At 40.4% G+C, this 26,465-nt stretch overlaps 4 protein-coding genes and 1 long non-coding RNA gene across 8 annotated transcripts; 2 read left to right on the plus strand and 3 right to left on the minus strand.

The window, feature by feature from the left end:
- Positions 1-50: 50 nt before the first annotated feature.
- On the minus strand, positions 51-3,713 carry LOC125316129. Its single transcript, XR_007199451.1, has 3 exons — positions 3,594-3,713; positions 1,137-1,337; positions 51-466 (listed from the first exon to the last, which is right to left on the minus strand). It is a non-coding gene; the product is annotated as an uncharacterized LOC125316129 (long non-coding RNA).
- On the plus strand, positions 3,482-6,756 carry LOC115735541 ((+)-neomenthol dehydrogenase-like). Of its 3 annotated transcripts, XM_030666825.2 has the most exons (5): positions 3,482-3,696; positions 4,298-4,544; positions 5,279-5,356; positions 5,635-5,820; positions 5,924-6,756. In XM_030666825.2, exons 1-5 carry the CDS (start codon positions 3,665-3,667, stop codon positions 6,299-6,301), a joined length of 921 nt encoding a protein of 306 aa, XP_030522685.2. In that variant the 5' UTR covers positions 3,482-3,664; the 3' UTR covers positions 6,302-6,756. The 3 variants fall into 3 exon arrangements, with proteins under 3 accessions (XP_030522685.2, XP_048139403.1, XP_048139404.1); XM_048283446.1 differs by lacking the exon at positions 3,482-3,696 and having other exon boundaries at positions 4,060-4,544; XM_048283447.1 differs by lacking the exon at positions 3,482-3,696 and having other exon boundaries at positions 4,314-4,544; positions 5,239-5,356.
- Positions 6,681-12,595, minus strand: LOC115735540 (bifunctional aspartokinase/homoserine dehydrogenase 1). Of its 2 annotated transcripts, none has more exons than XM_048283445.1 (12): positions 12,394-12,595; positions 11,603-11,753; positions 11,433-11,510; positions 11,133-11,248; positions 10,894-10,947; positions 10,035-10,122; positions 9,822-9,914; positions 9,676-9,716; positions 9,207-9,260; positions 8,899-9,062; positions 8,228-8,300; positions 6,681-7,246 (listed from the first exon to the last, which is right to left on the minus strand). In XM_048283445.1, exons 1-12 carry the CDS (start codon positions 12,487-12,489, stop codon positions 7,121-7,123), a joined length of 1,134 nt encoding a protein of 377 aa, XP_048139402.1. In that variant the 5' UTR covers positions 12,490-12,595; the 3' UTR covers positions 6,681-7,120. The 2 variants fall into 2 exon arrangements, with proteins under 2 accessions (XP_048139402.1, XP_030522683.1); XM_030666823.2 differs by having other exon boundaries at positions 8,228-8,297; positions 12,394-12,594.
- An 815-nt stretch (positions 12,596-13,410) lies between these two features.
- LOC115735535 (serrate RNA effector molecule) lies at positions 13,411-21,707 on the minus strand. Its single transcript, XM_030666815.2, has 12 exons — positions 21,101-21,707; positions 19,987-20,099; positions 19,694-19,751; positions 19,218-19,292; positions 19,041-19,115; positions 18,914-18,961; positions 16,853-16,921; positions 15,960-16,760; positions 15,820-15,868; positions 14,497-14,762; positions 14,204-14,386; positions 13,411-13,724 (listed from the first exon to the last, which is right to left on the minus strand). Exons 1-12 carry the CDS (start codon positions 21,562-21,564, stop codon positions 13,664-13,666), a joined length of 2,262 nt encoding a protein of 753 aa, XP_030522675.2. The 5' UTR covers positions 21,565-21,707; the 3' UTR covers positions 13,411-13,663.
- A 2,789-nt stretch (positions 21,708-24,496) lies between these two features.
- On the plus strand, positions 24,497-26,387 carry LOC115735546 (60S ribosomal protein L30). The gene is made up of 5 exons (XM_030666836.2): positions 24,497-24,644; positions 24,779-24,884; positions 25,073-25,174; positions 25,936-26,004; positions 26,121-26,387. The coding sequence occupies exons 1-5, from the start codon at positions 24,624-24,626 to the stop codon at positions 26,159-26,161; spliced, it is 339 nt and encodes a 112-aa protein (XP_030522696.1). The 5' UTR covers positions 24,497-24,623; the 3' UTR covers positions 26,162-26,387.
- Positions 26,388-26,465: the final 78 nt, after the last annotated feature.

Below are 26,465 nucleotides of genomic sequence, written 5' to 3' on the forward strand. Positions count from 1 at the left end.
CTAAATGTCATAAAATTGCTAAAAGATTGAACAATTAGGATAGGTAAATCATACCATGATCTCTTTAGCTCATCCTCGAAATGAACAAAAGCCACGAATTCAGGAATTTGGTCTGCACCCACCAGCCTTCAAACACCGACGCTCGATTGGTTAAACACACGGCTGAAGTGTTAGCAATAGATTACAACCTGGCGATCTTTAATTGCACAAGTAAACTGGTGGCATCACGAAATGAACACTTACGTTGCACAAGAAATGTTTCACGACTTTTTACGCTTTGAGGTTCGTCCATCGCTGTCACAAGAAACATGGCTCCTTCACACACTTCCTTATGCACCTTGCCCAAAAGGTCGCCTGCTTTCTGTAAAAGAATAGAGTGCTAATCAAATTTGCTAACAGGGCAATTCCAGGGCCAATCTACCATCAAGCATAGTTTCAATGTCTGGTGCCAATTTTTGCAGGATAGCTGCAGGATAAGATCCATGTAAGGTTAACAAAAAGACAAGCTTTTGACAAGAACCAATGAATATCACGAGGTCTTGTTCACGAGTGGTCGGGGCACTTAACATACATAACAAAATAGAAATCTTTCGATTTTCAAAATATTGATTACACAGAGAGGCAAGTAAAGTACTGCATTAGAAGAAAACAACCCTCTCGGGCTCTCATCTTTTTAAATTGAAAATAAGAATCACCCAGAAGCTCCACAGCAGCACGTGGATCTGGATTTGTAACTTGCTTCATCAAAGCCCTGAAATTTATTTCAAAAGCATTCGTAAATCCTAGCACAAGCAGAGCAAACATTTCACATGACTTGGCTTTTCTTTCTGTTGATAAGTTTCTTTAAACAGCCATAAATCCTCTCTTTAGGACACGGACAGTAAATAACCAGCGAGGACATGGTGAGTCGGATGGCCTTCTGATCATATCTCTCAATCCAACGCATCGTGGCTTCATTAATCAAATCTGGAGAAGCAGAGCAGCAGCTTTTATGAATATGCCTATATTAATTTGAAATGTACACATGTCCGCACGAGCCCCATGCTAATTTTTAAAGCAGCCCAGAATCTCGAATGCATCAAAATCTTTACAGCCAGAAAAAAAGTTTCTTTAAGTTTTCGTATACAGTTTATGACCTTAAAAGCCTTATAAGATGAGCTTGACAGTTCCAATGACAGTAGGCCCAAGCAAGAGCAGTCATCAGCTTACGTTTCCTCCAGAAGCACCCATCTCTACACCGGAGATTGTAGCTCCAAGAAGGAAGATCCAGGTCCTTCCACTCTCTGCATCTTCTCGGGAAGTCAGTTTGAGGTGAGATTCAAGAGTTCTGTTGTATTCTGGCGAACAGAGGTTAAATCACAAACGTTGCAATCTGAATCTGTTTCGCAGTCTTGATAAGCAAAACATAAAATCACTTAGCGCAGCTATATGTTTTGAACAAATGAATCACTGGACAGAATGATAACAGTAATGCCCTGTTTTATATATTTGGATACGTACTATTTTCGTGTTGATAAGTCATATTATATGCATGTATATATGTACATTGATTCCATTTTTTATTGAGATAAATTAAGACGAACACTGGAAGAAAATCTTAAATATCTGTTAAAATAAAATCTACAAGCAATAATATAATCCATCAACAATATAAATCGCCATTGAAATTGACAACAAATCTGAATCTTCCCTGATTCTTCTAGGTTCATATTGAGTCATCTTCATACAGAGAATTGAATCTATTTTTCTCGACTATTCACATGCCTCTACTACAATTTTTTTTTTTGGGGGGGAGGGGGACGGCAATGGGCCAGTACTTGTTAAAGAGTGCAGTTCTCTTGTTACTGTTCATTTTGGTTTGATGATTTCTTATGGATGTCTTCATAAAATCTCGAAGAACATTTGCAGCCAGATTCTAATTATTAACTCAGACAATTCAGCATTTAATGAAGAGATTAGTGAAGAAACTATGGTCTGATAAGTTTGGTGGTACTTGTCCATGTCTATGACTATATCCAAACAGAGAACAGCATCTAGTATTAATTCTAAATAGTTGCTAGAAACAGGCATTAATCGCCAATCGATGTCTCCAAAAAAATGACAGGCCCATTTCCTAAGATTGAAGTGAGCATATACTTATGTTAACTCAGCTAGCATGGAGGTATATCCGTATCATTTTGGAATCCACCATGAGCTTTTGGATATTTCCAAGAGAAGTAGACAAGAAAGACTGTTTTTTTTTTTTTTTGGTCGAAAACAAGAAAAACATTAGACAGTTTAACTCAACAATCAAAACCAGCAATTATTGAAAACCCTCAGACAACCAAGTCCTTGCCTCATAGTATTTGGCATGCTTCAATCTTATTGATCAGACTAAATCTCTCCTTTTCAGGTTTTTGTGGCAGTCAGCATCCTGCAACGGTAAGTGCCTTACTCTGATCATTATCAAGAAATTTCTGCCCTGAATAACGGCAGAGTAAGTTTTCTCCGTGCTTCTTCAAGTTGTTTGCCTACACAGGCTATTACCAAGGTCTAGCTCATCCTCATGAGGCTAGAGCCATGAGGTGATATGGTTATGTGAAACTCCAGATCATGAAAGTTGCTTTACCATATCTTCCATTTTCAGTTTCACTCATAAAGAGTTGTCATGTTGTCATGCTAGATACATATAATGTACTCTGCAAGAAACACACGAATCATAGGAGTTTTGATGAATTTGCGCACTACACTTGCAACTTCCTCATCCCCGTGGGAATACTAGAGCTAGGAGGTGCCCTATGTTTTCCAAGTGCTATAGCACTTGTAGCAGAAGCAGAATCCAACATGGCATAGTAATGATTTTGTCTCTTCTTTGCATCCATCAAGAGGAAAGATGGTGGGCCTTTCGAATATTTTAATACATCTTTGCCCATGTACGTTTAGCCTTTTCCGACAATCTAATCTAGGAGAAGAAAATTGACAAGAGCACTGTTTCTAGTCTATCTATGAATTTCCTGTGGATAGGGTATTCACGTGTTCATTTGTTCACTGCAAACGTCAATGGGTATCTTGAGAATACTAAGAACTTGGCATCATCAGATGTATCCTGAGGATGTTTTGCTTGTTGTGGTTTTTGGAGCTGCATACCCATCTTATCGAGAGTTATCAACAAAAGCCCAAGCTTAGAAACCCTGCGCGAGATTCTTTTCAATCGTTGAATTGGTTTTTTTTGGTTTTTTGAATAGTTTGATTATTTTCCAAAAGTAGGGTATGCAAAGTGTAGATACAACAACGTGGGGATGGTTCATGTACTTCATCCTACTTTATTTTCTCATCCTTCTAGCTGACCCTGACTAAGCATTCACTCGTGGATTCTGAGAAAATATTAGGAGCTCCTAGAGTGCCACGTCATTTCTAAGTCAGACCATACAAAATTTGACATGTGTCATACGGGGGCCCACTTTTCAGATTATTCACAGCACCCAATATTTTCTCGTGAAGGACCAGTATGATGGTCAGAGCACGAAAAATGAGACGCAATCAAACAAATAGACGAAAAGCAGAGAGTAAAACCCTAAATTCACATGGCAGGATCACAGTGAAAATGACTTGACCTCTGCTGAAATTTCTCGTCTTCAGCTCAAGCCAAGGAAGCTCGACAAGAATCCATCCAATCACCACGGACATGGAGACCGACGGAAAGCAACCGGCACAGAGGTGAGTTCTCCGTAGCCCACCAGTTCCTCATTTGTATGCCATGATTATTTGAGACTGCATTTGGCATCCAAATCCTTATCATATGTGCTTCGAACTGAGAAGAAGATCGGTGACGATCACTGAAGGATCGCCGTTGTGACAGTGTAGTAGTTCTCCGTAGCCAACCAGTTCCTCATTTGTATGCCATGATTATTTGAGACTGGATTTGGCATCCAAATCCTTATCATATGTGCTTCGAACTGAGAAGAAGATCGGTGACGATCACTGAAGGATCGCCGTTGTGACAGTGTAGTAGTTCTCCGTAGCCAACCAGTTCCTCATTTGTATGCCATGATTATTTGAGACTGCATTTGGCATCCAAATCCTTATCATTTGTGCTTCGAACTGAGAAGAAGATCGGTGACGATCACTGAAGGATCGCCGTTGTGACAGTGTAGAACACTCCCGTGCATCGGAACTCGGATTCCGGGAGTATGTACCGACCTCTTCTGATCCTCCTTCGCTATACATCAGCGGACGAATCGCCATTTTCACTGTGTAACCTTCGCTCGATTCCCTTTTTCCGCTTCGCCGAGGACAAAGCATTTCCATGTCTTGGCAGGTACGCGGTGGTGACGGGAGCGAACAAGGGGATAGGGCTGGAGACGGTCAGGCAACTGGCGTCGCGCGGAGTGACGGTGGTCCTGACGGCGAGGGACGTGGGGAGAGGGACGGAGGCGACGGAGAAGCTCCGCCGCGAGCATGGGCTGACGAATGTGGTGTTCCATCAGCTCGACGTGCTGGACCAGAAAAGCGTCGACGCTCTGGCCGACTTCATCCGCGACCAATTTGGACGGCTTGATATTCTCGTGAGAGACAAAAATTGGAAAATTCTAAATTTTTCCCGGATCAATTTCTCAAATAACCCCAGACTTAGTTTTTATTTATTTATTTAGATAATGACACGGACGATCCCTAAATTTTAGCTCAATATACATTGTGATCCAAAAATTTTTAACTTGTTCTATGTAGTTCTTGAACTTTAACTCAATTTACGACGTAGCCTTTAAACTTTTAATCTATTAAATGTCGTCCTTAGATTTTTAGTTAATGTTCAATGTAGTCCATAAATTATGCGAAAATGTTCAATGTTGTCCCTCATTAAAAGTTCAAGGATCAAATTAAACAAATTAAAAAATCAAGAACCAGAGTGCACGTTAGGCTAAAGTCCAAAGACAATTTATACCATTTTCCCATAATTTTTCGAATGAGCACCCACAATTTACAACTTTGTTCAAAATGACCTGAACGATCGAAACGTAAGCTAGAGATTATGGGGAAAATAACCAAAAAAGTCTTGAACTTATTATATTATGTCACTTCAGTCTTAATTTTTTTTAATTGAGTCTTAAACTTTTTTAAATTTTACCAATTAAGTCCAACATAAATTAATGACATGGGCGCCGGCCATCCACCAGGCCTTTGCTTATATACTTACGCATCTTTCTTTAGCAATGTCGTGCATTGTCGAGATAATGACAAAAAGAATCCTTGTGAAAGCAGCTTCTCAAGTCAGAACTTAGGCTCATATATACTTGGGCAGGTGAACAATGCTGGAGCATCAGGAGTCATTATTGATGAAGATGGGCTGAAGGCAATGAACATAGACCCTGCCTCTTGGGTAGGTTGACCTCAATTCAGACAGTTCCTTGTACTAAATTTGATTGATTGGATTTCGAAGATCTTCCCATCCAGTTCGCGAAATTGCCCTTCTCGACCGATCAAGCGAATCTGTCGCATTTCGCAATGGCGACATGGTCTCGCTTTGAGACAATTCTCCTGCTTAATGGCCAAGTCTCCTTAAGCAGAGGACCCCTTGGGAATGCTACAATTATAAACATAGAGTTGGTTATCAGGAGCCGATTGAAGTATGGCTAATATTGTCTGAATGATTTGCAGCTCTCGGGCAAAGTGGCCAATTTGGTTCAGGGAGTGGTAAAGCACAGCTACGAGAGTTCACAACTCTGCTTGAACACAAATTACTATGGTTGCAAGAGGGTGACAGAGGCACTCCTCCCTCTCCTACAGCTCTCAACTTCTGGTGCAAGAATAGTCAATGTTTCTTCCCTCAGGAGTGAGCTCAGGGTAAAGCATCTTTCTCAAATCTCCCTCCTCTTTCTGTTTCTAACTTTAAAAGCTTTGACCGCCTTTCGCAAACCTGTCTGATGGGGAAAATCGCTCTGCGCAGAGAATCCCGAGCGAGAAAACGAGGAAAGAACTGGGCGACTTGGACACCCTGACCGAGGAGAAGATCGACGGGGTCATAAAAAGATTCTTGCATGATGTGAAAGAGGATTCTCTCGAGGCCAATGGGTGGTCGATCATGCTTCCGCCGTACAGCGTCTCGAAGGCCAGTTTGAATGCTTACACCCGAGTTCTCGCCAAGAAGTACCCCAACATGTGCATAAATTGTGTTCATCCCGGCTACGTCAACACAGACTTGAACTGGCACACGGGGACCATGACCACTGAAGAAGGGGCTAGAGGTCCAGTCATGCTGGCGCTTCTGCCAGAGGGAAGTCCCACAGGCTGCTATTTTGATCAAACGGAAATAGCCGAGTTTTGAAGAGCCGAGCTCTTGTAAGAGCTCTTGATACCGAAGCTGCTTTTCGCAATGCCTTTTCCGGCTACAGCTGACTGGCGAAACATAATGTGGACTTTTTGCATCAGATTTACGGGCTAATAATTGGTGCAAGATTCTGGTTTTACACTTCAGTTCAGCCTTCTTGAGAAGAGACATTAATCTCAATGCAAGTTATGGACACCTCTTTCCTATAATTTCAAAAATCTGAAGAATCCACTATCTGAGTTTTTCGTAGCGAGGATTTGAATCCCTCTCCTTCGGTTTCCATTGATGACTTAGTATTTATGGATCTACACGGATCCATGTGTCTTTATAGATCCTCTACATGGATTAACAAAAAATTCGCAAATACCGTATATGAAGTAGCAAATTCTACAAGCAGGACAAAGTGGGACATCTAGCTCAATCCACAACATCCATTATTATCCGACCACTTACACAAAGAAAACAGTTCAGACTTCAGAGTGAAGTCGCGGGATGCCACAGAAACTGTACTTATCTATGTTAAGCAGTTTCAGTGACATTCTTCCCTGTATGCGTTAGCTTTACTCGTATCAGGAGCACACCGCCATAAAGAGTAGACATGAAGAGAATTAGGCTGTCAAGCCTAATGTCATCAAAGCAATTTCATGCCGACTGTTCAAACAACTTCGGCCACTTCGAGGATGCTATCTAGCAAAGAAGAAGGCCTACTCTTATCAGCCTGTTCCTTCTGCTTATTCCGGTCAGAAGATCTGTTTTTGTTCATGGATTTCTCAACTCACAATCAATTCACTTTTTCCAGCTAGAAGAGACTTCCTATCAAGGAAATAAATCCTGAATATCCAGAATATCAGCAAGGACACCTGCTGCGGTTGTATCATTTCCAGCTCCAGCGCCTTGAATGACCAAAGGCTGTTTATTATAGCACCGGGTGTACACCTCCAGCTGAAATGGCACCATCATGAGGTTGTCACAGATCAGATGGCGCAGCATGATATGATCAGTATTAATGATGAATTCAGTCATGGAAGTTTGAGAAAATATACAGTCAATGGAGATTTTTAATGTTGGCAGAAATGGTTTTTAGCACATACTGGCAATTAATATTGTGCTAGAGGATCAATTAAAGCATGCGATAACATATTCATTCACTTGAACAAATGCTTACTTGTTGAAGGAAATAAAGGGGTTGCACATTTGAATGCATTGTAGCATAAAATCATAAACTCACTCTATTTCCTAAAAAGGGAAATTTCCATACTAAAGTGCCATACTATGAATTTTCTTTTGGTCGAAGCCATACTATGAATTTACACCATGAGTTTTTTCCCTCTTTCTTTCTCAAAAGTATTCACTAAGCTTCCTTGTCAAAAACATTGACAAGTTTCAATGCACTCATCATTAATTCCTGCTGTGGCAAAATTCTCATTGTAGCTCACACTGTAGATTTAAGCAGAAGTACTGCAACTTTGCTTCTCCAAAAAAGCTAACCAGCCTTCCAACCTAGGAAATCATCTAATAAGCCAGATTGCAAATCCTGTAAAACTATATGCTTATGGGCTTACATTACTAATATTCCATAAAATTCTTCAATAACTATTTCTAGATTCCCCAACAAGTACTTCCATTTTGTGCGATGAAGTTAATCTTCCACCACAGATTGTTTGAGGGAACTGAAACTTCTCTTGCTACCTCTTTACACTCTTCCTTCGTCTTCAGTCGTCTTGCTACAGTTATGCCTCAATCTTAGTGTCGTTTTATTTTTATTTAATTTCTCTCTCTATGCTCTTTGTAAATTTCCAATCTACCAGGGTTTTCTTTTTGAATCAAATCATTCATTATTTATATAAAAAAAAAAAAGAGCAAAAACTTCCACCAGGCCAAAAGAGAGACTGAGATAAGACAAATCATTGAAAGTGAGCTTACCACGTTATCACTTCCTCTCAACCTCCCCAAGGGAGAATCCCTTGGGAGCTCTTGAATTCCAACTTCACACCTACCAAAGGAACTGGTTATTCAAGATAAAGACCCCATGAACTTGAAAATACAAGCAAGTACCAAGTTACCAACATTTCTGTCTAAAAATACACGGTATTTGACTAGTTTAGAAAGAAGATACCCTACAAGAACTTGACTGCACAAAAGACGGGACCAATTCATATAACTCCTAAGAAGAAGCAGATGAGTAGTGAGAACTCCTAATTTGTTTCTCCCATCATATTTGCTTCACCCACGATATTACTTTATTTGCTTTAGTCAGAAATAGAACTTTGCAAAGTACAATAAAGGTTCTTCACAGCTGCTGAGCAGTCCATGCATTGAACATATCATCTGTAAAGAATCCTGGGTCTCTCAAAAAAATATCCGATCCTCAGATTCTGAGGAGTGCCTAATGGATGGATACCAAGTTGCAAACAGCAGCACTTAAGTCTAAGATTATAGTAACATCCAACTTAGGTATACAAAGTTTCCCAACTACGTGACCCCATTTTCTATTTTCCTAAAGGAAATACGCTTCAGCCACTACTCACATACATATCCAAATGTAAAAATAGCAGGCCGTGTTAGCGACTCTTTAAGTAATTCAGTAAAAATACCTTGTTCCTTCAATCACGCAGACATAACGGAGCACATTCCCGCTTACAGAAGCCTTTGCAACTCTTTCGCAGATACTTTTGTCAAGTAAAGGAAGCCCTTTGCTAACAAATTCATCAACAGACATTACAGTAGGTCCCATCTCATCTGGGTACAAGCTCTCAACCTACAGAGATAGACATCCCTCAGCAGAAGACAAGAAAATGATTCGGGTGCGGTGCTATGTACAGATGTTTACTGAACAATAGACTGCCAAAATGAGTTAACGTGCCATTAAGAAAAGAGAGCGAAGAAAACTCTAAGCACAAACCTTTATGCTGTCCATCGTGATTCGCCTTCCAAGCAGTCGAGCTAATATTAATGCCTGTTTCAACATCCAAAGAAAATGTTAATTAGATACTGCAGCATCACTTCCTCTTTTCAGTTAATACTATTTCACTGCCAAGGTCCACAGCCACCTCATTTGGTTTACAATTAGACACTTCGCTAAATATTGAGTATCACCCATGAAGCTGCAAAAAAAAAAAAAAAAGACCTTGGCCATGCAGCAATATGAGCAAATTTGAAGTTAATACCTATATTTTACTGTCTGAAATGTACATTTTCGCAACACAAGCTAAATAATGAAAATTTAAATCATCTTCTGCAATGATATTGCCAGCGCGCCAATAAAAGGGGTAGACAGAACAACCGCATTGTTTTTATTTTCAATAACATCTACCAAAGAAAATCGTAATTTTGCTCAATGGACAGTCATGAAATGTATCAATGTGTAACACCTTTCTGGCAACATCCATGCCCCCTAGGTCATCACGTGGATCTGCAATTAAAAAAATTAAGTTCATGAGATGATATCTCTGAGCATTCATGTAATGATCCCTGCAATGTTCTAGAATACAACTGAAAGGTTCAACTAAGGAAAAACCTGGTTCGGTGTAGCCCAAACTTTTTGCAGTTTTCACCACTTGACTCAATGGTTTTCCATCTTCGACCTCACTCATGACATATCCTAATGTGCCTGGCAATTTATATTGCAAAATCCATGTATATTAGGAGATACAAAGCTTCTATTTATGGGAGGCAGAAAGATATAATTTTCAAAGGTGTCTGCAGAATCAATGCCTGAAGCGTTTGATACCACTCAAACTCCCAACTAAACGATGCACAGGATCTCCAGATGACAGTATGCGGTTCAATGATGCTATGATGGGAAGGCCAGCGCCTACCTACATGATAACATCCAGCCCACATCTCATTACATATACCTTGTGAGGTAAATTAGTAGCGCTGTATCAGCGAAACAAAAGTCAGGACAAAGTAGCAAAATATCCAGAACATAACTGATACCACTGAAAATAACCAAATGAACCAACTGAAAAGCAGAACCAACAAGATATCAAATTTGCATTCCCAGCAAATGTTGGTTAATCTAGGTCAGAACGTGAAAATAAAAGCAGAGCATGAGGTGGAAACATGAAGAAAGCATGAACTTTCCACAGCAAGCATTGTCAAGCCAAGAGGAATAAACATGAAGGGAGAAAAATAAAATCCTTGCATATCTATAAGACGAGGTCCAATCAATCTCAAGTGGCCCGCAAAGAAAATGACAAATCCACATCAAATGATGCTCCGCTGATTAATAAGCTCATACACTGTTCCCAGGAATAGGTTGAGATGCTTATTGTCTGATCATATTGGCATTGTATTGCAAAAATTGAGATAAATACATTTGTCATTAAAAGATGATAAAGCTGTGGCATTGAAGCTCTAAAGAAACAGAGAAATGCACTTTCGTAGCAGAATATCAGCAAAAATAAACAATACTGTCAGACTCTCAGCTTCATAAGACACAAACCATACGAAAAGGGAGCAACAAATAAAAAGGATCAAAGTATAATTTAGCTTGAGCCAATGCAACCTGAACAAAAAACACAGGTGACAGTCTGTGGTAGTAGTTAGCTAGGAGATCTAGGTATCCAGGAGAAAACATAACTTACAGTTGATTCATGCCGCATTTGACGTGGTTGTGACACAAGTTTGTCGTAGTACTCCTGCATAGCAGAAAAGAAAAAGATATTCTGACAGTTGACCCAGACCAAGCAGTCAAAGCGGGAAGTATAAGGACCAGAAAGCATTACTTGAGGAATAACTAACAGTAGGTAATGCACATGTTTTTTCTTAGCCTCACATCTTTTGTAGACAATGACAAGAGGTTGGACATGAAAGAGTTTCTCACCATTGTTGAAGTAAGAGGCTTTTTATTTGCCAGTATTACGCAACATCCAAGATCAATCACACGACTTAAGATCTCTGTGGTCTCCGAACTAGCAGAACAATCAACAATCGCCAAACCTGTTGGTATATATACTTGGCTCAGTTGTTCCACACATTATGAAGTCTAAATAAACTCACATGAATCAACTGTTGAAGTTCAGAACACATGCATAGTCTAAAGCAGTCTGTTTCACCCATTTAAGAAAAAGTAATGCCAAAAAAAAAGGAAAAACAGAAAGTACAGTTGCTACAGCTCACAAACCTGTTGATTTACCAAGATGAGATGCAATGTCGAAAACTTTCGCGGTCAATTCAGAATCGGGGAATACTCGACATGCACCTACATCAGATAAAGACATGAGAATAAGATAAGCATAAGCATAAATTTGTGCTCCATCACTATCAGTCGGAAAAGATGAAAAATCAAGTTACCAAAGCCGCTGAGCTTTGACAACGAAGAACCATCCCCCTTTACCCTGCAAACTTCCAGCAAGAAATTATCATCTAACTCCGATGGGTGCGCATCAGGCGCAACGACAAGCGACTTACTGTCGCATACACCCACTACTCGTAGATGCACTCCCTGCAAGCCAATCAACCCATTTCTTCCAGTGAGCCCGGATTCAACTCCTCTCAACAACATTAAAAGCGCAAATTGACTATGCTGCTTATGCTGCCAATAGGCGTAAGATAAATTACATGTGAAGCACAAAAAACAAATAAACGCAACCAACAGGTTCCATGACTGTTCCGCACAAAATCAAATGAACTTAATTCCAATAGCATTGTATTAATCACAAAACTTAAGAATTATAAATCACTCTCTCACTCACTCACAAGGTCATCTTCACATCACACACCTAAAACAGACTCACCTCCAATCCGCCACTCGGATGAAAGCTCACATTTTCAAACAACGTCGCAGGTAAAACCCGACATTCTTTACACTCGAAAAAGCACGAGATGTTGTTCACTAGTCGAAATCGTGCGAAAATGCGAAATGCGGCAGAGACCGAAACATGCAAAATGTGAAGAAGAAGAAGAAGAAGAAGAAGCATCGCGATGACTCGGAACCTCGTAAATCACGAAGAGGCGACACTAATCCACGCCATAAAGAGTCGGCAAGATCGAACGCCGTTTCCACTACTCGGGATAGGAGGCGGGGGCAAGAGATATCGGAAGAGGGAGGGCTTTTTCGGGTATGGAAGAGAGAGGAAGATGACCTGATTGGCGTGAAGCGATCGGCAGGAGACGATGTGGTGGAGGAGCTGACGGCCAACGCCTCCACATCCCATCAGGATCAACGCTATCTTCTTCATCTCAATGCTTCCTTCTTCTACCTCTCTGCTTTCTGCTTTCTTAGGTTTTGCTCTGTTTTTCCGCCTAAAAACCCAGCCCCGGCCGGTTCGAGGCTTCAAGGCGCCAAAGAAATACGAACCGCTAAGCGTTGGTGCTTAAGCAAGCATCGATACAATGACACACCCCGTGTTTGAATATTATTTTCTTAAAATTTTATTTAAAATAACTAATTATATTATCAATGATAATTTGTGAGTGAAGAATTTCTCCATGAAAATACTTTTAATTCATTTATTTTTATAAGTCATTCAAGTCATTATGAATTATTTACTTTTTACGAAACAAACAAACCTTCAATTTGACGTGTGTGTACAAGTAGAAACTCAATTGCTTTTTGGGAATTTGGCCTATAACACGGGCAAGATAGAGCAAATCTTTATCAGCCTAATTGAAGATTATACAATTAATTAAAAAAAACCTAAAATTTAAAGTTACGAATGACGCCCACCTACATACAAAGGAGGGTAAAATTACTCGGGTTCGAACAAGGCTTTTAACAAGTTAATTTGTACGGTGGCTTGATTTCCTATTCAAGTTCAACTAGAACGAAAAATTCAATGTTCCATCAAGTTGGAACCCAGTTTCAAGTACCGAGCACATTATTCAAGTCGACCTCATCGGCTCAAGTACACCCCAAGCTCGAGATATCGAGTTCGAACTTGGCGGATTTTGATTACTTAGGATCAATTGCTCACTAGCCACAGATTTAGTTACTCAATGATTGCTCAAGCATGTTCGAGACAGAACTGAAAGAGGATTCAACTAATTCAACCCAATCGTCAACAAAATGTACATAAAAATTTCGGTTCAACAAAAGAAGTTTTCTGAATTAAAAAGACAATGACCATTCGACCTCCCAACCTTAACGTTCACAGCCATATATAATCATCCTTTCTTTTTTCAATTAAATGGAAGCTGGACAGCGATGAAAACACCTCGATTGCTGGAATACAGGCAACTAAACACAGCAGAAATCCAATCATTCAGCAAAATGTTCCTGCCCACTTATCCTTTTACACAAGATTGTCATAATGAGATTGGATTATTGCAAACCCGGGACCACCATCGGGAAAAAGCTCGAATCCTAATGAGATGGCTTGTTCTATGACTTCACCACTCTGCCGGTGCTGTCGCCTACAAACTCCTGTAGTCTATGACTGTCACTTCGTCCTCTGGTGCATCTAAGTCTTGATAACTGCAAACACATTGATAATGAGTCAGGCCAAGCACATAGAAGTCTCACACATACCACATGGGACAGTTATCTACTCGAGATACTGATGGTCAGTCAGTATCCTCTATTTGTGTGTCTTGTGGATCGAGACTTGAAGCTTGATGAAGTATCTACAACTAAATTGCTTAAAACTACTAGAATTTGACACACTACAAAGTGTGATACGAGTTATCTTTTACTGTTTTGATGCGATAAATTACAAACTGGCAGCTAGTTAGTTCGGCAGATACACCATTAGGTCAATAGATAAGCTTGCAGTTTATTGTCTCACATATTCTGGATAGATTTTTAGGCCATGAAGCAAATTTTGACCACAAGATTCACAAAGACGGAACATTATATAACCAGACCAGTGAACAACTGCAACGAAAAGCTTGACACTTTGTCGGCAAACAAGTTGCATTAAGCAACAGAACAAGGTCTGTGATCATCTAAATTACCTTCTTAGCCGTCGAGGATCCTGCCGAAAGCCTGGAAAAGATGCAATAATTGGGGCAGGACCACTTAACTGTGGCCCAGGTCGACCATTTCTCCCTGCGCCTTCAAAAGGAGGGGGCGCGCCCTGCTCTCGGAACATCTGCATTGCAACTTCAGGAGGGGCAGGAACAAAAGGCCCCAGAGGACTGTAATTACAGTCACATAGAAATTATCAGATATATAGAAAAAAAAAAGATTTAAAACAGTATAGTTCCACAACTGACCAAGGCACCAATGCCAGAAAGATCAAACCTACCCAGCACCAGGAACAGGCATCAAAACTGGTGGAGGAGGAATATCCGAGGCAAAAGGAGCAACATGAATGCCTTGTCCACCGAAAGAATCATACATGGGGTCATCTCCATCCCCTCCATCCACGCCATCTTTATCAGCTGACTGTGGATTTTCAGATCTATCAAATCTCTCACCGCCATTGGCTCGGTTATCACGCTCTCTGCGAATGCCACGTTCATCTCTCAATCGATTTTCCAAACCCAACCTACGTCTCTGTGGCCTGTCTCTCTGCACAGTGAAAATTCAGCAGTTACGGCAATAGCAATGGCAACAGCAACTGCAAATGAAGTTAACAACTGTTCATAAAAGTGCAGTCAGCATTTTTCTCTGACCAAGTTTTCCCAATTATCAGGGTCCAATATATAGATAGTTCTCGAATGCGTGAATATGATTTAGATGCAGCCTGCTCAAGAATCATTGATCTTTTCATAATTACCCACAGTAATCAAAACCAAAGTAATGACTGCAAGCAAACACTGAAATGCTCATCCAATTTGCTTAGCTATTAGCAACCAAAAATGGCAAAATGGCACAGAATATCCATACACCCATTGTACATTGTGCACATCTCATATAATACCCAAAAGATGCTTCTTTTCGGAATGCAATAAGCATTTTACACATAAATGACTTCTTTACCTTAATATAATAGTCACATGAAAAGACAACCAAATCTCGATCTTCACGTATCTTCATACGATGTCCTCAATTAGTTTCAATTAAGAGGAGTTTTTTATGTGCATCATGTTCTTGCCAGCCCTCTTCATTACCAAACGAGTTTCTTTCCAACAAGAGGAGCCTTAAGTTGGCCCGTCATCTATATTTGTCCTAATCACTAAGAAGTATAAACGTGCCTCTAGATTCCATATTCTCCAAAAAAAAAATTAAGAAAAAAAGTGCGAGTTAGGGTTCTGTAATGAATAGAAATTGAGTCAGAGTGCAACCCAAGCACCCTATTGCTGATCTCCAAAGCAAAAATTAAGCACCCTATTCCTCCAATTTTTCTCATTACATCACTCTCCAGGAGCTCCTTCAATTCCCTAAACCACAATTTCCCATTTCTGCTCCCTTGTTTCCTTGCTTGGAAAATCACTTTACACTGCCGGCTAGTACATATTTAGAATCATATCAAAAGCTTATAATGATAACTACAGAAATACTTCAGCATTAATGTACATCTACACGTATGCAGTTCCACATGCATCCATTAGATATGCGTGAGAAAGGGAGAAACAATCACATATAAAACTAATATGGAGCCTTCCAACAGCTGGTTTAATCCTACCATAAGGCTTTGCTGCATGACAGGAGTTCCACCAGGGGCATCTGGATCACTGCAGAGTGCAAACCATAATGTGGTTGTCAATAATCATTACGGAAACACGAAATAAAGTTAAAAAGCTCCAATAATCTAAATTCACTCACTTCATGTAGTTCTGGAAATAGAGCTCTTCACGAAGTTTCGATGTAAGCTCCATCACAAGCTCGGGATGTTTGAGTTTAAGGTGCTTATGCACAAATTCAGCAGCGTGAAAAAGTTTCGTGCATCCCTTGGCTCCACACCCATATTTCCACCCATACTTTTCATCCCTTATCTTCCGGACATAAGGATCTAAAACTTCCACAGCAGCGGCATCTATCTTCTCTCTAGCAGTCATCACTTCCAATGGATCTTGACCCCTTAACCTCTCTTGCCAGCGTGAGTCAAGCTTATTTTCCCAATCAGCTCCATTATTTCCAGAATCAGAACCCTTTCCTTCTGCTCTAACATGACGGAGACCCTTAGCCTCACTTGGCTCGGTCATCCCATAGTAATCCAAGCCATGAATACGCCAAAGATAAGTAAGAAGAGTATCCAGCAAATCTATGCCTTCCAGCCCCTTGACAGAGGTTAAACCCCGTATTATAATAACTGGGCCACTAGAACCGCCGTGAGATTTCTCCCTGTTTATTTTATCATTGTCGGTTCCACCTAAGATGTTTTCCTCAATACCTTTTTCAGAATCAAGTTTCCGCACAAGAGCCTGTGCTTGTTCAACATCAACTTGCACTCTTCTGGGCTCAGAACTGACAGGATGAGCCTTAGGAGCAGCTGACAGATCAGCTTCTTTAGTTTGTCCTCTTCCAGGTCGCCGTCTTTTGCCGCTTGTATCTGGTTCATCGTCAGAGTTTGCATCACTTGCCTGACCTGATTTACTTGTGGAAGAGGCATTAGTGCCAGGACCTCTGCATCATAGCACATCAGTCATTGTCCATTACCATCAAAGAACTGAAAGGCAAAATTTCAGAAATGAAAAATGAAGAAGGTGAGATTTTACAAGTCCAATGTCCCACTCTGCAAATCAAGCAAAAAGTCCTTCGCAACTCGACGTGCAAGTTCATTCCTCCTGAAATCAGAATACGAAGAATAATGTGAAACAAATGGCTAGCTGATGAGTCATGGCAACACATTATCCCTAGAAATGGATAAGCAAGGGTGAGACAGACCATAACCTCTCAAATAAACAACTCATTAATCATCCAAAATCAACTAGTTTTGCTCTGGACTTGTTTGAAATTTGTCTGACCACATATCATCTCTATGTGAATCACAATCAAATATATACAAAGAGGGAACATTAAGTGTGTCTATAAAGGAAAGGTCAAAACGGATAATAAGAAATGGGAAGGAGAAATAAAAAAAGATTCTGCAATTTCCTTTTTGTGTTTCAGCCAATTTAGCCAATATATACTGTGCTGTGTAATCTCATTTTCTCTCATATTTTTAGCTCTTTTGACTTTGTTTGGAAAGGAGAGGGAGGGGGGAAACAGGCAGTCGCTGAGGAAATGAAGAATTTTTTTGTACGGAACAGGGAAATAAAGCTTTCATCCCCTCCCCATTTACGTCCCTCCCACACATGGCCTTTATCTTCATCCGATGGTCTTCTGCTGAGGATATAATCAATCCAATGTCAACTTTTCAATAAACAACTCTTCAGATCTTTTCCAAGTATGTGTCATTGTTTTCAAGGAAGGATTTGTATTCTCAAAACAGGCAAGATTAATAAGGAAAAGATCCGGTGGCGGAGCATCATCTGAAGAGTTGTTGACTGAAACGTCAACACAATTGACATGAGTCAACCCAATCACTTCTCTAAATACTTCCATCACATTCCAGTCTTTAAAAGTTGGGCCAACTTAGGAAGGCACTTCCACGCAGAGAATTCCAGAAATTCTTTCTTCATTTTTGTTGCCACTGTTCCAACTTCTAAAAAGTTCATCTTTCTTGATACTGCCCTCAAATATTAAATAAAGAAAAAAGATGAACTAGTGCTTCTACCATCGCCATCGAATTTGCTATTATAAGAGAAACTTCTGGAGCTAATGTAGAGTGCATCACATAGTTATGCACTCAAGGTGAGTAACAGAATATATTTCTCAGGTAGCCTAAAACCTCCTCGTTCCAACCTTACGTTAAGCTGAAGTAAGAAAGGCAGCATCTTCTTTAGCTCTGAGAGTTTTCCTTCCTTAGATATTTAGGCTCTTCCTTAAGATAGAAAACAATTTCTAATCAATGTTATTTGTGTCATTTTTCTTCAAAATGCATGATCTCATTCTCCATATATTAAGTCTCCTTTTCCATCTTCATTTCATGTAAATGGGACACTCCGAGAAGTATTTAGCTTTATCTTTGTAAGATGGGTATAACTTTTGGTTGATCTTAATTCATCTTGCCTTTTCTAAGGCTGATTCGGATGTGACAAACAGCATTTTAAAGAACCATCAGCTTTTTCCAGGGCCTTTCAGACGTTTTTTTCTTTTGTTTCTCTACGCCATTGCAACCGTTGCAACTTTCCTGTTAAATTTTGTCCAATTTCTTGAAATGTCAATCCCAAATTTGCATTCTGAAAAATTTCTTATTGAGGAATGCATAACATTTAACTTCTTTATTTTCTGGTATACTGCTTTAAAGTTGAAAATAGCAAGTGCAACATAATTAAATTTTGAAAGTTCTTTAATAACCATGTTTATTTCTTCTGTTTACTTGCAGTTTTTTCGTCATAGCTATGTCTAATTTCCATGCTGCCAAAATAGGTTGATAAGTTCTCGACTCCGTCATCCTATCTATCTCTAAATCTCAAGTCATACAGACTGTATACACTTGTATAAATTGTCCAATAATTCTTCAAATTCCGCATCATTAGATTTTTTTCAGTTTGTATCTACCATTGTAGACGCTCTGAAGTATGATGTGAAAAGGAAGTAGATAAATGGTAACATGTACAAGTATGCCGGTGAAAGTCAGGCATCAGCATCTCATACACCTGCCATGAATTTGAACATGAACAGTACCAAGAAGCACATGATACGCAAACAGTATAAGCTTCACCGGAGCATACCTTTCTATAACTGCAACTAAGTTTGTCGGATGATATTTGTCTTTCAACCTGTATTCAGCGGATCATTCAATTAAAGTGGCGAATGCCCCCAAAGAGAAACATGGTCAAAGAAAAGTACAAGATATACCATTCTTCATCTTTATGAGCATCGAAATATGCGCGTTTCTGAGTAGAAATGTACTCTGACTTGTATTCCTGATATCTACAAAGTCAACAGATGGGGATCACATCACTTGACCATTCCTACTAAATGTAAGCTCAGAACAGGGTAAACCTTGAGCAGTGAAAACATCACATTGCATACCTTCGCTCAGCTTCTGCCGGTAATATATCATCTTCAAGCTCCTGAATGAATTGCTTGTATGACATCATTCCTTCTCTGCATGAAGATCAGGGAACATACATCAACTGCTTCAGATGAATCCAACCATTTCTCATGTTTATATTAGCATTAGGCTTTGAGAGGTACACTGCATCTGTTCATTGAACATCTATCACATAATAGTAGATTTGACTCCCAATGCAGAAAATGCTTCGAATCTAGCATTCAAGTACTATAGAATAAAGTGCACTCTCATATCTGATGATCCAGCTCCCTGTCCCATATTATTCCTTGATGGAACATATATGAGTACATATAACAGGCATCAACGCGCTTACTTCCTTAGAGAGGAAGTAAAATTTAATTGAATGGCCTAGAGAATCTACTTGAATCAAACAAGATGACACAAAAGAACCAAATTTCAATTCGAACAATCAATTAGTAAGATCACGGGCTACCTTGGGGCAGTTCCTGCAACAGATGCATCACCATAGCCACCACGGCCAGTTTCCCAGTCTGCAAAAACACACACTTAACATGTGAAATAGACAAATTCAACAGAAGCTGAAAGGAAAGATCCATCTTTATCATGTGAAGCTTAACCATTTCCATAAAACGTTCAAGAAATTAAGCACAAGAAGCTGCACAATACAAACCCCTAACCAAATTTACAGATGCATACCAAAAGAATCTTCCTCTCGTAAATAATGCAAATAGAGGAAACTAAAAGATTTAATTAGCTAAGACTTACCTAGTGGACCGCCCAGGTAGCCTCCAGCTGAGCGACCCATGTACCTACCATGAAGCCTCTCATCACCATACCTTCCCCCCATCTCACGATCATAGCCATAGTCATATCCAAGCCTATAAATGTCATATTCATGTTAATAAACAGACTCACTGTAGAAATACCATGTTTTATTGCAGTGACCAATCCAAAAGTATTGAACATAACAGAGGAATGGATAGAATAAATGTAAGTGATGGACCAGGACATGCGCTTCAGTGAAAATGTCTGTACCAACATGATTCCCACTATACTGCCGGTTAGCAGAGACTAGACTATTGTGCAGGTTATATGGTTCTGTGACTAGAAAATTAACAGATTCTTCCTATGTTCCTCTCTCTCTCTCTCTCTCTCTCTCTCTCTCTCTCTCTCTCTCTCTCTCTCAATCAAATGAAAGAACTTGCTCAATGCCAATAATGTACAGATTTCAAAATCGCCAGGTTCATACTGATATGCCAATTTGGCACTAAAAGCCGATATCACAAAAGATGAAACAGGTAACACATGATGCATGTAGACATAAGACAATCCACGATCGCCATATATTTTCATGGTTCCCTCACCCTAACCCTCCCCCAAAAAAAGACGATAACAGAAAGAAAAAAGCAGATAAGCCTAGAGCAAATATTCCTTTGACATCTTATTTGTAAACCGCTACACTTCAATGCGGAAGAGACGAGCAATGCTAGGGATACCTCTACGTGTATGCATTTCCAATCTCGTGTGGCAAATGCGAGTGAGATTTAAGTAAGTGACCCATATTCAAAGACATAGTAAGAATCCAACAGTATCGATTTACACAGCGATTTTACACACCAGTCTCAATATCTCATAGACCTAATAAGAATCCTCAAAACCGTGATGACCATAAAAATTAAACCTTTCTCCACGACAGAAGCATACTAATTAATTGAGGGTCTAACATCACAGAGACTTCGTATCTCGTTCAAGTGGCGAAAATAGCACTTCGAATTTAAGCCGATAAACACCGTTCATGAAACCAGACACGGAGAAATCACTCCTAATCGTTCCAGTAAACGCAAAAAAATGTAAATGAAACCAGCACGCTCGCTCGCACCTTCTATCGCCGGGTCCAAATCCACCTCTAGGGCTCCCTCTCCGACCCTCATAACCACCGTCCTCTCTCCTCGACCGCTTGTACGGCGGCAACGGGGACCGCCTCCGCTCCCTGTAGGGCGGGGGCGGGCTCGGGCTCCCTCTCCGCTTGTATCCCCTGTCCCTCTCCCTGAGCGGAGGCGGGGGAGGGGACGACTGGTTGCGATCGTAGTAATCGCCGCCGCCGCCTCCTCCTCGGCGGTTCGGAGGTCGGTCCAACTCCCTCTCGCGCGAATCCCTGTCGCGCTTCTTGGCAGGAGGGGGCTGCTGCTGCTGCTGCTGCTGCTGCGAAGGCGGCGGTGGCAGCGGGGGCGGGGGAGGGGGCGGCGGCGACGATGGGGACTCGGCCGGATCGTCGGAGGATTTCTCCTTGCCCTCGGGACGGCCGTCGAGGGATTCGACCGGCAGGTTCATGACGTCGGCCATGGATGGATCGCGCTTGGGCTGTGGGGAAAGCCCTAGAAGCAGGGGATTGATGGGTTCGCGCTTGTCTGTCGGAGAGAGATAGAGAGAGATGTGGGGAGACGGTTCGGCTTTGGGCTCTTTTGGGTTCGATTCGTCTCGGCGCCGTGCTTGAGCGGAGCCTCGCACTCGGACCCGCTTCTCTCTCCTTTAATTTATTTTTTTTTTTCCCGAGCTCTCTTCTTTAATTACCTCTTCATGAACGTCCTCAATTGAGAGAGTTGTTGGCATAGTGTGACAAAATCCGAGGATTTGATCGTCCGAAAAAGGACAGGTTGACGGAGAGAGTAATCCTATGTTTTTTTTTTTCTTTTGGTCGAAATAATTCCTAACGTTTGAAAGATCTTAGCTAGGTGGAGAATTTCAAATTGGATTAGTAAAAAATAAAAAAGTTGGGTTTCGAGTCGATTCGAATTAAATCGAGTTTGATCTCTTGTTTTGTAACTACCTAGGAGTTTTCGCCCAAGCACATCCGAACCATGTTGGCAAATGTGCGTAAACATGGGTGGATTGACTTGTAACAATGATGGGATTTGAATGAAATGATGAATCGATTTCTTACTTTAGGCAAACCAATAACTTGTTCGGGCCATCCTTTTTCTTGGTTTATGTTATCTTGAGTTAGTTTCAAAACATATGGAAGGTTTGCCATTAATTTATTTGATTGTCATTTAAGATCTTTAGAAAGAAAATGACAGATATAGTCCTTAAATTTTAGCTCAATTATACATTATCATCCCTGAATTAGTGGAAAGACAGCATTAAACATGTCAAATATTTGATGGACTAAATTGAATAATCACCAAAAAATCATAGATCACGTTGAACAAATAAACGTTCATGAATGTCATTGCATATTTGGTTAAAATACCACATTAAACAAATAAAAACTTGAGAGATGACATTACACGTTTGATCAAAATTTAGAGATCATTTGTGCCATTTTTTCACCTTTAAAGGCGATAAAAATTGAATCTTATTTTCCTTTTGGTAAATTGCACAATTTGTCTCCTACGTTGGATGAATTTGGCAAGTGAAAACCGACAATCAATCTAACTAGAAGGTGATCAATCGTGAAAGCAATTCGAAAACCCGGTATTATTTTTCGAAAAGAAGAAAGAAAGTATGTCTTTGTGGATAAACATTTAGGCTGCATTTGATCGTCAAGCAATAATAGAATATTATATTATATCCCATGTTTGGTAGCTATTTAGGATAAGATAAAAGGGATATAGCCAGCATACAAAATACCAATAGAGTAAGTGGGATAAGCCTATATAGGATTTCTAAAAAGAGTATACATGAGAAGAATTAAGTTTTTCTCACATCCACTACCTCTCCTTCGCGTTGGGCTGCCTCTCCGCCAATTCGGTATGGTAAACCTCTCTACCTCTCCAAGTGCAGAATCCGTCGAGTGTAGTCGCCTCTCCGGTGGCGCTAGGCCGGAGTCTCCTGCCGCAAAGTCGTGTATCTCCACAAGCCCGTTCTTAATCAATTGTTTGGCGGGATATGAGATCATGTTCCTCGTTCTTTAACTGCTTGAATGTTTCCAACATTTGAAAGGATCTCGACATGTTATGAAGAACCCGAGTTGATCATCGACTTTTAAGGTAGCTCTTTTGGACGGACTGCATGAGCGCATATTCAACTTGTGGAAAGATGTTGAAAAATTAGATTGTCCAACACTTGTCTACTTACTCTACAAGACGGCAAGTAAGGTCGACGGGTTCCTTCTCAAAAGATTCAACTCCAAATCAAGACCATCGATTCTATGAGGTATGCTCCGTCGATGTTGTGCCAAGATTCGGATGGCACAAAGCTCTACTCAACAATAACTCGGATCTCATGAGTGAATAATTTATAAAGCAACTTGATGTTTCAGTGAAATAGAGCGGATTCGGCGGCACCTTACCCTATTTACTAATTTTGAATCGGAGTTCATCAAACAATAAATAGGATATGACAAAATTATTGGATTTCTTATCATATCATATTCAATCATATCCCGACTAGAAATCCGAACGAGCAAACGTAGCCTTAATGATTAATGTCATGGTACATTTATCGAGCCAATATACTAAAAAGCGAAACGAAATCTCTCCATTGGAAAGGAACAAAGAAGAAAATTCATCCATGCTCAAGGTAGTTTATGAAAGAGGGCGAAAGAGTTCCGCAACAGGCGACGAGCGCTATGTCGGTATCAACCGGCCGGTTTCGATTAAATGGCATCAACAAGCAATTAAAATGAAAGGTGGAGCAACTTAGGGCCTATATGGTAACACTCATTGGAAAATGTTTCTGTTTCGAAAGTGTTCCGGGAACATTTTCGGAACAGAAACACATATGGTTGAAAAATGTTTCAAAAGTGTTCAGAAGAATATTTTTGAAAAAAGAAATGCTTTTGAAGCAAAAAAAAAAAGAAATAAAAAAAACTTATTTATGGGTTTTGGAACACTTTTTAGAAATAACTCGAGGGCGAGCTCGTACAAGCCATCACCGCGCACCATCATCGGTGAGGAGCTGAAGCAACCGCCATGGTCGGCCGCTAATCGGTCGCGGTTGCAGATATTTTCTTTTGGTGAAAAAGTTTTTTTTTTTTGTACTTGTCAAATGCATTTCTGTTCCCGAAAAACGTAGCTAGGAATAGAAACACAAAAGAATATTTTTGTTCCAAATATGTTCTCAAAAACAAAAACGTTATCATATGCAGTCTTAATTGAGAAGTCACTAAAGTCAGGTCGACCCATGGATGGGCCCTCGAGGGACCAAATTAGAAAAACCAGAAGGAAATTGCAAATTCAGTTCGATTGAGGGCCGAATTGGTGAATTACCACAAACTCAAGCCCCTTAACTGCAAACAAACTTCTATAGCTTACTCGAAGCCCGGCCCAAAACCCCAAGCCCATCTCTTCTCCACTATAAAATCATCCTCTCTTCGTCGTCTTCTAGGGTTTGGTGTCCTCTCTCCCTTCGCCGCTCTCTCTACCTCCACAGCTTCAGGCGGCGACCAGCAAGGAGCAACAATGGTGGCGTCGAAGAAGACGGTAATCTCGCCTCTCTCTCTCTCCCCTCTCTTTTGTTACGTGCGCACGAACCATTTCTCGTTGTCTTCGCATTTTTTTTTTATGCATGACGAAGTTTTGATGGAATCGACTTTTTCGCCGTTTTTTGCCTGCAGAAGAAGACGCATGAGAGCATCAACAACAGGCTCGCTCTCGTCATGAAGAGCGGGAAGTACACCCTGGGATACAAGACGGTCCTCAAGACCTTGAGGAACTCCAAAGGTGCCTTTTTCTTTTACCGATATTCTCTGGTGCTAGTTATTCTGCAAGATAAGCTACATGGTTAGATCGCTACTTAGATGTGAATTGGGACGTGCTAGTAGTCCTGCTATAGGGCGTCGAAGCTTAAACTAATCACGAGTAGTAAGTTTGATCTCGAATTGATGAATTCTGGTGCTGAATCTTTGCAGGTAAGCTGGTCATCATTGCGAACAACTGCCCTCCTCTTCGCAAGTCCGAGATAGAGTACTACGCGATGTTGGCGAAGGTTGGAGTTCACCACTACAACGGGAGTAAGTTGGTCGACTCCGGATGATCTGTTTTTTGCTGGCTCTTCTCTACGATTCACTTTTCGACTGGATTGGTAGGCTAGCTTAAGTTAGTCTAGACCTGGGCCTGTGTGCGAAGCTTTATTCTAATGTAGATTGGTCTGTCATTTTTTATCCATCTCAAGTATTGGAATCGTCTAAGCTGTTTCTTTTTTCTCCCTGTTAGGGATTACGTCCAATTAAACAAAAGCAAGCTAGTCTTTTGGCCTTGATCATTTGGTTTGATGCTGTAGCTGTCTTATCGCATGTTTAGACGCATATGTTTCCATTTGATCGCTAATTATGCAGTTTCTTCCATTTGTACTTCGGCTTGAGTCCATGTCATCAGCTGAGCATTTTCCCTCTTAATTGATTTTGGCAACTTAATTTAGGTGGGGCAAAACAATGCGTTTCTTTATGCTAGACATAGCGATTTCGCCTAGAAAATAGCATATGGAAAGTCTCGGAAAGAACCACTAGACCTGATGCTGTCACTCATATTCAGGATTTCTAGATGAGGAAGTTGCATAGGATTGTTTTTCCGACAAACTTACACAAGTTGGTTAAGGTGAAAAGAAAGTGTTCTTTACATTTAGATTTGTTGGTGAGGCATTTTTAGCTGGAAATGATGATTGGTTCATGAATTGAAGGCTGTTGCTCATATGACTGTTATTTGAAGTCATTTAATCTAAGGAACCATTAAAGGATTCAAAATTGAATATTCTCTCCATTTTTTTATGTTCCAGATAATGTAGACTTGGGCACAGCTTGTGGAAAGTATTTCCGGGTTTGCTGCCTTAGCATCATTGACCCAGGTATGGAGATGAGCTGCCACTGTTCTATGGTTAACTTTTTTATGCCAATGGTTTGTCAACGCCGTTATGCACCTCTACTTAAAACATCCATGCATCTTAATATCTGTTGTTTTCAGGTGATTCGGATATCATTAAGAGCATGCCCGGTGACTCTTAGGCAGTCGATGTTCTGATGCCATGAGATTTTGGTTTACCGTCCGTAGATTTATGGGTTTGGACCGGGAGGGCGCCTCATGAAAAAGGCGCACTCTGCTGTTGACAGGAAAAATATTAATTATCAAGTGACTAAGATGCAGCTACTGTAACCCATTTTAGTTGTTCTATTTGGCATTGTCTCAGAATTCTTTTTTCCAATACTATAAAGAGTTGAACTTTGTGATTGAGTTTTTGTTTCTGAATTGCTCTGCATCGCATAATCAAAGAGAGTCAAGAGTTTCTCTGGACAGCCATCTGGTTCTCAA

Source organism: Rhodamnia argentea, chromosome 8, assembly GCF_020921035.1.
Source record: "Rhodamnia argentea isolate NSW1041297 chromosome 8, ASM2092103v1, whole genome shotgun sequence".
NCBI classification, from domain to species: Eukaryota; Viridiplantae; Streptophyta; class Magnoliopsida; order Myrtales; family Myrtaceae; genus Rhodamnia; species Rhodamnia argentea.